We start from the raw sequence: 11,407 nt of genomic DNA on the forward strand, positions 1-11,407 counted from the left end.
AACAGACCAAATGTCAACATTACGAGCAAGAGTTATAACCAAGTTTCACATAGGTTTATAATATTAACCATCTAATCTTAATATTTTAGACCATGGTGATAGTTTTGTAACATTTAAAAATATTTTGACTCTTTAGAAAATTGGCTATTTTTAATGGGATGGCTAGCTTAACCTCCACCTTCATCTGTTTCTATTGACAAGAAGTACGTTTGTTTTGAAGTCATCAATGAAGGCATTAGATTACAACTGTGTATCAAATTTCTAATGCAAATGTCTAAGGAAATATTTTATTACTGAAATATAATACTTTTTTGTTAGTATCCTATCATAGACTACAGTGGGCACGATTAAAATGTTAACATTTGCCATGTTCAGCAGTTACCATGCATAAAGTAAACACTGTGATGCAGTAGATATCAAGATTTTATAGTGCCCACAGTAATTGTATGCAGCCTATACTGTGTAATAGATAGTTTCCTGGCTATTATTTATGGAATAGATTATAAGATAATTAAATGAAAAACTTTTTTCTTGTATTGACACTTTGTAATTTTTTTTCTTGTGCTGTACATGTGCATGAAGATGAGGCATTTTATCTGCGTTCTCAACACTAGAGGGCAGAGACTGATTGGGTGCCCAAAGTTGTGCCCTTATTACTTCTGATAAATTAAATCTGATTTGCAGTTATTAAACATGGAGTAAAATTATACATGGCAAATAAATGTAGTAAGAAGAGCTGTATTTCTTTGTAATGCTATTTCAGTCTTCGTGGTTTTTGTTTTTATTATAAGGAAGTAGAATTTCCCTTTTTCACATAGACTTGGTGAGTGTTGCATTTTTAAAAGGTTAGTTAGGTTTAACCCACCACAGTATTTGAAGGCTCCTACTATAATGAGTTAAAGAATTTAAAAGGCTCTGCCTCATTTTTTGCTATTTGATAGTTTGAAAGCTACGCAAGACTTATTTCAGATTCCTCTTATTCTCAATAGTATCACTAAGGAAGATGATACTGAGCAGCAGAGCTTTTATAGGTCTGTTTGAACCCCAGGAAGTGGAGGGGGAGGAGAAATCCCAGTATAATTAGTTCATTGTGGCATGTGAATGATGTTGTGAAAAGGGAAGTAGAGTTTATAGTTGTACAGCTAAACCACAGTGTAAATAAATCAAATATTCTTTAGTCAGAAAACTTGTTTATGTAGCTGGAACTCAAATTATGCTAACAGTAGTTGCTGAAATACACTTATGAGTATCCAGTGTAAGAGCTATGTCATCTTAGTAGATCATCTTTAGTAAGTATTTTTCTGGTAAGTTTTGATTTTGATGTTTTCTCCCAATGTAAGAATCCAGAAATTAGAACTTTTTCTGTGGTCCAACTGTAAATCATAATTAAATAGATTTTGTTATGAACAAATTTTAATATGTCTATAGAGCACAAATATTTACATTTGCTTATACAGACTTTTTAAAAGCCTAGTAAAAGGAAATCCTTGCCTTTATAAAAATTTATATTACATAGGCTTCTTAAATATAAATTGAAAAACGCTGTCTCAGGCTGTAGACCGTATTAATTAACTTATATTGCTGTTAAATTTCAAAATTAAACTTGGGAGCTTTCGGATTCAGTTAAAATAACATTGGTATGTGGAGTTGCTTATTTTGTTTTATCAAGTTGATCGATTTTTTAAGTTTGATTTTGTGTGTGTGTAACACCAGTACAGCATAACTAATTTAATGCCAGTGCTGTGAACTATATACTGAATAGCTCTGTGTGGGCTTTGTAGTCTACAGGGATATCACATTATTAGCAATCATATCTGCTTAGGCAAAGCTGGCTTCTACAGATGGCTGCTTTCAAGTGCAAATGAACTGGTTAGACGTGTCTTGTTTAATACATACTCAAGATTCACAAATGAGTATTGATTTTTTTCAACCAGTGTTTCTGATAGCAATGGAAATGGATTAAATGGTCTCTAGAGAATTTAAAGGAACACTGTCACTGTTAATTGTAAACTAGTAACAGAAATACATAAATGTGTATTAGTGTGTCAAAATGTATTTAATGAAAGAAGACTATATCACTTTATGACAGAATGTAGTGGTGTCCTAGAAAACCTGAACTGGTGCTGCTTTGTGTAAACTAGGTTATTGTGTAAATATTTGTGAATAATGCATCTCTCCTTTCTGCACTTGAAAAGTATGTGTATTTATCTGTAAAAAGTCTACATACATGTGCATGCAGCTTACGCTTGCTGATGATTTTTTGCAGCAGATTGTTTTATTAGTGTTTATGCTACCAATTAGTCTAATTACTCTTCACTTAGAGCATTATTAGTATCTTCAAAGGGAAGAACTACTAATATTACTTGAGAGCAAACTTTGTATAGTCTAAGAAAATTTCCAGAAAAAGAAGTCAACATTTTAAAGATCTTATTTTGGTATTAATAGACATGTCATATGGGATAGGGTCAATTACTGTAGCATTAAGTGTTTGTTGTATAGGCTCTTGCATCTGAGAGATTTACCGGAGGTTAAAGTCACTGGTCCTCCCATTTAAATTGGGAATGACAGCTACAAGATCATTGAGCTTCTAGATTCCTACATACTAACATGGGAAATGTGGTGTTTTGCAAAGGAGGGTTTTGTGGAAGAAAAGTACCTACAGTATTTATGTACCATTAATCTGACCTGTTCTGCTGTAATTAAGGTCATTAGTTAACAGCTTTTCTACAGTGGTATCTTAGTATGCCACCACTATGGTAGGTCATTGAGAATATTGACACAGCAAAGTCTTGCATGGAAGCGGTTTCCCTTGCAGGAAAACTCTTCAAAACACAAAGAGTATTGAGTTACAGGAGTGGGTCTCAACTTTTCCATGTTGTAGATCACTTCTTAAAAGTAAATGTTCGTGTAGACCTCCTTAACACCCAGCCTCACAATATTGATCACACACCTTCCCTGTAGTCCTTATAATACTTGCCTTAATAAAAACAAACCAACTTAGGACAGCATTGAAGAGAGAAGAAAATTATCACACACTTCCGGCAGGGAGGTACCAGTGTGTAGTAGCATCCACATCTATTGTGTATCTGCTCTGTTTTTTCTCCCAAAGTGTAGGACTTTACATTTGAGTTCTGAATATCCTGTCATTGCCTCCAGCCTGCTCATTCAGCCCTGTTCTAAACTCAGCAGCCCACCTTGCTGGTCACTTCTGTCCTTTTGTGGGCTTGCTGTCCTCCTAACTTTTGTGTCACTGGTAAATTTGATTAGTTAAATTTACTCCAAACAAATACCTAACAAAAAGGCTGAGACTTTATTTTGTGTTTCTCAGTCCTTCTTGTCCTGTGCAGAAGCACAAAAGGAAGCTCTCCTTGAGGAGTATTGCATACCCAATTATAACTTTCTGACATGGTGGGATGATCTTTGTTTTGACTGTGCGTGCTTCTTCATTGAAAGCAGCAGCTCAGCAGACCATCGGGAAGTGGTCAACAAGACCAGTATGAGAACTGTGTAGTTAGGATACAAATCGTTTTTTATTGTCTTTCTAGCAGTAAAGTCTTAGATTGCTATCATTAGTATTTACACTTGAGGACATTTTGGAGGTGGGAATAAAAAGCCTAAGAACTGAAAAAATGGTGTTTTATCCATTTTGTTCTAATAAGTTACTGGTGTTTGCAGACACATCGGAAATGTACCATTAGCATCATGTAATAAAGCTTCATGATACCGATCTAATCATATATATGTGCCATCAGTTTAATGGAGAGGAAATTATGGTTATCTGTGTATGTAAAATCCAGTTCTGCCCAAATCAAGAAGTCATTACAAGAATCAAACTCTGAATTTGAGATAATGGTATTGTTTTATTTTAAACAAAAATATTTTAAAATCTGGGTTTTTAAAAAAAAAACTTAATTTTAAAATAATAACCTGTTTTTCTCCTGTCTTTCCCATTTACAGAGCGCTGGGAAATACAGACGACAAGGCAGAAATTACATAGTTGAGGATGGCGATATTATCTTCTTTAAATTTAATACACCTCAGCAATCCAAGAAGAAATGAATATTAGATGTTGCTCATTGTTCACAATAAACTGTGCTACTTCAAAAAGCATATGAATTTTTATTTAGACAGAATATCTAAAAACAGAAAGCATACATTGTATACCTAGGGGAAAAATCTCCTCCCTTCCCAATGAAAATACTTGTTTGTTTTGAATTAAAATATGGCACCCCCAGTGAACATACAAGTTCACTAAATGTGAACAGCTTTGCATTTCAAATGATTAAGACCCTACTCCAAATTGTAGAAGCTTTTCAGGAACCATATTACTCTCATGATACGTCATTAATCTCCATCATGTATGCCAAGCCTGACACGTTTGACAGTGAGGACAATGTGGCTTGCTCCTTTTTGAATCTACAGATAATGCATGTTTTACAGTACTCCAGATGTCTACACTCAATAAAACATTTGACAAAACCAACCTTGGTGTGTTTGGGGATGTCTGTATTGACTGACTGTGGTGTGGTGAATGCGATATGGCACCTGGTGGATGCTGATTACAGAATTTAAAGGCATGTGTATGATACAGTAACCGGCAGCGTGGGGCAGCTGCAATTGTATCTTAAGAGTGAGTCTTTCATGGGACTCAGAAGATTAGGATGCCAATGATTTGTCTCAAAGTTAATGAATTTGTAGATGGACATTCATTGAAAGATGATAGTAAGGATAATAAAAAGATATAGCATACGTGATTTTGACCAGAGAGAGCAAAATATATGTAGGAAAATCATATTATCTTTGAGGCTGAAGCTTTTTTGTTAAAATCCTTCTGAAAAGAGTATTTAATTCCTGCTTTTAAATTGTTAAATTGCAGAGGCTGGTCCAGTGGTGCCCGATGTAAGATGTCCTCTGTTCAAGGTTTTAGGGCAAGAGAGGAGTATGTAATAGTCTTAAAGAAAGAGGTCACACTGTTCTGTCAGTCAGACAGTTCCACTGACATGGGCAGCAGCTACTTGCTTACCCCTTTAACCATGAACAAGAGCAGATTTCTCTGGATATTGTGGAAGAATAAGTTAAAATGGGGATACAACTAAAAATATTAACTCACTTCAACACTTAGTATTGCTCTGACAATGCATTCAATTCATTTAAGATATCTTCTTTGTTTTCTAAAATGCACCCTAACTCAGTTCGGTTATAGACACAGCAGGGGCTCCAATGGGAATTATCTTTCTCTTCCCTAAGGTTCATAGATATGGCAAAGCTCCAGCTATCCTGTGACCAATTTATTTTATCAAAAACTTTGAAAAGCAACTGATCCAGGCAAGCCTCCCTGTTTAAGATATTGGGAGAACCGGTATTGCTACAGTGCTGGGCTGCTCCTGTAATGCTGCCTTTGAGCCACATTAGTTTCTCAGGAGGAGTAGGAGAAAGATCAAAGTCAGTGACACAAGGTGTCTTATTGTAAAACAATTGGCATCACTCCCTAAACTGCAATTGGCGTTAGGGGGACAGGAATGCAGCTGACTTGGAGGGACAGGAATGCAGCTGACTTTTTGTTTTTAAAAAGCTTTATTTTTGTCATTGAGGGAGAGAGGTGAGAATGGGTATTTTGAAGCAGGCAGCAGGAGCCTAGGACTTTCATTAATCCCATAAATTATATTGGCATCCTAAGTGCACTGTTCTCACTACCATAATTTGATGATTTCCATACAATTGAAAGAAATTAGGACCACAATTCTGCACTGGAAGTACAATCTGTGAAGCAGAAAGAAACTAAACCAATCTGATTCTCTTGGAAGTCAGGCAAGGTAATGACATCGGAGGGTAAGGGGTCATGCTGGGATTTAGCCACAGTAAAAAGTTGAGGAGATGAGGTCTAGCCAGTGTCCCAGGAGAGCCACTGTCTTACTTTGGTATAGACATCAGTCCCCAGTTTGTAGCTCCCTCATGAACTCTTTCCTGCACTAATACAAACTGAAATCCAGCCCGAGGCCTGCAGAATAAATTAGGGTCCGGTCTTGTTGTAAAGTTTCTATGGGTGTCACTTATTGGAGCAGTGGAGTCCAAAGGTGAATAATGTTCTTATGTCCTTTAATCACTTCAAATAAATGCAGAAATTATGCTAGAAACCAGAACTGCAGAATTTGGGGACTTCTTCATATGACTGGATTTCTGAATTGCATTTTAATTTCTTCATAATTTGACAGTAATTTTGTTACAGCTGTACATATGATAGCATTTCCAGTACCTCCCCAAATTTTAAATTTCATCACAGAAACTGGTCTGAACTGGTCTTATTAACTGGACTGAAAAGTAAGTCATCTCTCTCTGAATAATTTGTCTGATTAACCTCATAATTTTAATTGATCTTTTAAAAGTGTTGTTTAAAAAAGCATAATCTGACAGTTTTGCCTGTGATCAGTCTCTCCAATCTCCAGTGCTACCTGGCAGCTATCACAATAAATATTTGAGCACAGACAGTCCTCATTTTCTCCAGCAGGACTGAAGAGTCTGCAGGGCTCTAAAATGTAAACTCCTAAAATCTAACTCTTTTTGTAATGCCTGTGAACACTTATAATTTTATGCTCAAATTTGACTCTCACAATCTAGATGGTAGGAAACTTCACTTAAAATCAACCAACCACCTGTAAATACCAACCTGCACAATTGCTTCAAGACTCATATATGACCATGCCACCCCACACCTGTACAAATGCTTTGAAGCCCTATGACTAGTGAAGGAGCAAACTGATCGCTACAGTGGTTAGAATAAAATGGAGTGGAGGGAAAGCTCTTGCTACCCCAGCCAGGTGAGCTGTTGTGGGGGCATTGTTCCCCCAACCCAGAGAAAGGAAGGAAGCTCTCCCTTTACAGTTAGCAGAAGAGATGAAGCTGTGCTCCCTTTTCCCCTTTACTTCAACATCTGAGTTACTGTAAACGTGACACCCTTTGATGGCTAAAGCACAACACAAGCACTGATAGAACAAGAAAATTGTTACTTGCTTCCAGTAACTGAAAAACAGGAGAGAGAGTCTGGAGTTTTGCACCAGTGTAGGCAGAGCAGAAAGAGGCCGTGTGTTGCCTTTTATGGACAGCACCATCTCTGAGCAATCAGTAGTCTCCAGCTTGACACTTTTTGTTTCTGAAGCACTCCAAAAATATGATGTTTCAAAGCTTGATAAACCTTAAACATCACTAAAACTTAAGGCTTCAGACTATTGACTCAATGGATTCATTAAAGTATAGGTGGTCAGATCCCAGTATCTGGCTGACCTTGGTACAAAACCTGGATTGTCAGGGGAACATGACTTAAGCCACCTTTCTGCTCCCTTAATGCTGGGTCTGACTGGCTCAAATCAGTCCTACAGGGAATGTTTCACCAGCCAGGGATCACCAAATTGCAGTGCTCTGGCCACACCCCCTTCCTCCCAAGCTATCTAGGCCTAAGAGTGAGGGGGAGCATGGGGTAAAGAGTCAGCTAAGATGGTTTTATACCACCTGAGGGTTCGCCTACTGTTGGGGAATCTCCACCAGCCCTTTCAGATTAACTTTCAGGTCCCCAAGAGCAGCACAAAGGGGACAGAGATGAGGCCCAGGATCTGGTTCAGAGTGTATAGCAAAATGTAAAGTGGTTATTTCCAGCGAATGTTAGTTCAAATGAAACACACAGTTGTGGAAAATATGAAAGTAATAAATGTAGTGATCATAAAAAAAGTCAAATTCAGGTATATCTCAGCTCCTCTTGAAAAGTAAATGTTCGCTTTGGAAACCAGCAGCTAAAGTGCAGATTACTGTCAACGGTTTATGTTTAGCTGATCAGCATCCATATGGGCCCAGAATAGTTTATTTGGAATGCAGGGTTTCAGCATTTTTGTAGTTGTAGAGTATAAATTTAGTATTCAGTCTCCCTGAATTCTGCTGCCTCAGGCAACCACCCAATTCACCTTTCCTCAAAGGTTACTCTGAAAACACCCATAAATTGTGTAATATTTTCTTTGCTGGGTTTATTTGCATATTTTATTAAACATTTCACTTTCTTAGATTTGCTCAATTTTACCCTTATTTGCTCTTTCACTATGTGTCTATTTTTTGGTCCCTCGCTGTTCCAGCATTACATGGCCTCAATTCTATACAGCTTGACTGGGGCCCTGTCTGCTACAATTTCCCATCCACCTCCCTCCTCTCACCACACGTACACAGTCAGAGCTCTTCCCAGACAGTAGAATCTAGTTAATCAATGAGCTTATGTATCAGGGAGTCTGGGTTAAAAGTAGCTGGGCAAAAGCCTTCTTTTCGTTCCTTACTTACCTTTCTTCATGATACACAGAAATCTTGTCACAATGACTATTACTGGGGCTGGGATGGCTTAACTGAGCTCTTTTCAGAACTATATTAATTCTGGTCATGATTGCCCAACTGTTTCTGCTATAGGCAAAAGCCTCACCTGCTGAGAGCCTCCTGTCAAGTACTCTCCAGCCCTGCTGGCTTAGGCAGCAAGAGCTTCCAGTCTGGAATTCAGATGGGTGGGCTGTGCGGTAGCATGTGCCACGTGCTTCTACACCACCACGCTGACAAAGAACTCTTTTTAGCTTCAGATTGTAGCAGTGCTTTTCCAGTGTAGTGTTTTGTTATGTTCTTAGGCCAGATAGCTTTCTACTTTTTAAAAACGTTGTCTGCAGAATTTTATGTAAGTAGAAGTCAGCTATGATGATATATTGCCCTTTTTATCAGATGTGGTTAAATAGTGAGCATTACTCAACCCACATGTAAGCTTGGGCTATAAAATCCTGTTGTAAAACAGAAGCATAAGAGTATAGCTAAGTACAATTTGTAAAATTTAAAAACAAGCATATTCTCTCCTCCAGTGATGACCTGGGCACCCCCCCCCATACCCACTGGATTAAGTGAGATCATCTCTTAGAACATTAGTAATTTTTTTAAAACTAAATTGTCCATTTTCATTTTGACTCTTTGGAAAATACTAATTACATATGTTTGATTATGCTAATTCAATCCTTTCACTTCAATTAAGCTAGGAAAACCACTGGATGCTGTGGGAGGAAAAAATCAAAGTGGTGGCATTCATCACTGGATTGAAATCGCAGTGTTTTAGCTTTTAAAGTTTTAATGTAAATTCTTTGTTTCTAGGCTCTCTTAGAAGCAGTTGTTACTTGGCTTCTACCTACAGGCAGGATCCATTTCTGATCTTTGAGAGCAGGTACATATTGCAGCACATTGTAGCTTGTAAAATTGGTTACATTTGCACACCTGCTCGTAAAAGAGCTGAGTCAATATGTCTGTACATCAGAGATCAGAATAGTTCCCTACTTTGACAGACTCCCATAGCCTTTTATTTTCAATATGTAAAACATTTGATTCTGTGCTCAGTGCACCAGCACTTTATAAACCACATAGCAAAATCAGCTATTGCTATTGCAAGTGTATGTGAAGTAGCAAATTAGCCACAAAATAGATTTTTCTCTGTATGAGAATGGAATTGAGTCTAAAGATTTAGGATGGATGAATAGAAGCACATATAGTCCTTCCTGGCCCTTTAAAATTCCCCCTATCCTGTAGAAAGGGAGTGCCTTTATTACAGGGACTCTGTTCTTCAGTGGAATTCCACCTGCAAGGCAGGACACCTGCCTATCAAAAGGAATTTTAAAGAGCCAAGGCTGTATATAACTGAATATGTGCAATCAGGGGTATGCAATATGGTGAGTGTTGTTTCTGTGAGTAGAACTGATGCAAGAATCTCAATGCTCTATTGACTAAATTTTGAGGAAATGTTCCTAAAAGAGTGGGACTGTTAGCAATAACTGGGACCAGGTGTAGCATGGGTAGCTGCTAGGTGCTGCTCATTCCTGACTTTTAACATCTCCACTGTCCAAGCCCTGAGCAGAGATTGACAATTACTGCAGATTCTTATGTGATTTTGGAATATTTCTCCATCCAACTGAGACCACCAAAAAAATTTCAGTTGTGATCCAAGTCTAATTTGAACCCAGGCTTCAATCTGGTGAGTTAAATCACGTAACCTCTAAACTCTTAGGTAACTGGCAAGTTGACCACCTGAGGTCCCTTCCAACCCTGATATTCTATGGTTTATAAATGGAAAGTTCCCAGGTGGCTGAAACCTGAGGACTAGCTAACTTTCATGGTTTTGCTGAGGCCATTTAGGGGGCAATGTGCAAAGAAGGGGAGAGGGTCTGTGACAGCTGAGAAGGGAGACTAGGTCAGACTCCTTCAGACCAGGAAGCCAAGAGAAATGATGGGCTTATAGCAGGGACTTTGGTGTTGCCTTCCAGACAGAGATCAGAGTGACACTGGTTCCTAAGAACAGTGAGTGGGGAGCCTCTTCAAACAGCCAGGGTTTAATTTATCACAAATGTTTAACAATTAATATTATTAATTTATTATAAATCAGTTTGGTTTTGATTCGTACTGAGAGACTTCAGCCATTTAAAGAGGCCCCCGAGAAGTGTTGGGTTGATGAAACAGCTGATCAGCACCTAAAAGGGTACTTGGAAAGCGTTAGAGCATGTGGTAGCATGATTGCAGCTGTAGTGTAATAAGAGTGCATCAGAACACTGGGAGAATCCACTGCACTAATGGGCGAGTGAAGAGGCAATCACAGGTACAGTTTCAGCCCAAAGCTACCTTCTATACTGGACCCAATTCCTTACCTTCATGTTATTCCTTCATGAACTTGCCAGATTCTTGCTTTCCAGTAAAAGGAAAAGCTCTCTCTTGCAACATGTGAAACCAACAAGTAAGAGAGCTTGTGTGTCTAACACCTGCTTTGATGTTTTCTATGTTCTGTTGCTGAAGGGACACATCACCCAAAACAGGCAGTAAAGGAAAGTGCATTTGCTCTCCTTTAAAAACTGCAGGAGAAAACTACTAACTATAAGAGTTAAATTTCCCTAACATAACAATTATGTGCAAACTGTTAGGCTTTGGTTATAAATTCTATTTAAGTTTCAAAGCACAGTATCATTGGTGGTAGCAATAGTAACATCAAACAGCCTTGATAAGATCAACAAATTACGAAGTATAATTGTTTCTGCTGTGGTGTGTACAAGTAGATAAATAGCTCATAAATTAAACCTGAGTGCCTGAGGGTGAGTCATTCATGGACTTGTAGCTGTCCTTATAGTCTCAAGCAAAAATAATTTTCTCTTCAATATTATACAATTTCAGCTCTTGGAACTGCAATCATAAGCACATATGCCTGGAAAATTAAGGGGAAAGTGCAATAACTGGCTACAGAAGTCTAACTTTAATAACAATAAAAAAGTCTTTGTTTTCACAGGAATAGTTTAATTGAGGTACAGTTTTTGAAACTGTATTTAAACTCGTGTGGAAGAGCAGCAGAGTGGAGCCCTAACTCTCACAAATG

The 11,407-nt window shown here is 37.9% G+C and overlaps 1 protein-coding gene across 3 annotated transcripts in view; it reads left to right on the top strand.

The window, feature by feature from the left end:
- OLA1 (Obg like ATPase 1) overlaps positions 1 to 4,483 on the top strand; it is a 201,047-nt gene extending 196,564 nt beyond the window's left edge. For all 3 annotated transcript variants that reach the window (XM_030581117.1, XM_030581118.1, XM_030581119.1), the window contains one exon: positions 3,958 to 4,483. In XM_030581117.1, coding sequence (XP_030436977.1) covers positions 3,958 to 4,059 — 102 coding nt within the window. In that variant the 3' untranslated portion in view covers positions 4,060 to 4,483. The remainder of the gene's footprint in view (positions 1 to 3,957) is intronic.
- The last annotated feature ends 6,924 nt before the right edge of the window (positions 4,484 to 11,407 follow it).

The sequence above is a fragment of the Gopherus evgoodei genome, chromosome 11 (genome assembly GCF_007399415.2).
Source record: "Gopherus evgoodei ecotype Sinaloan lineage chromosome 11, rGopEvg1_v1.p, whole genome shotgun sequence".
NCBI classification, from domain to species: domain Eukaryota; kingdom Metazoa; phylum Chordata; order Testudines; family Testudinidae; genus Gopherus; species Gopherus evgoodei.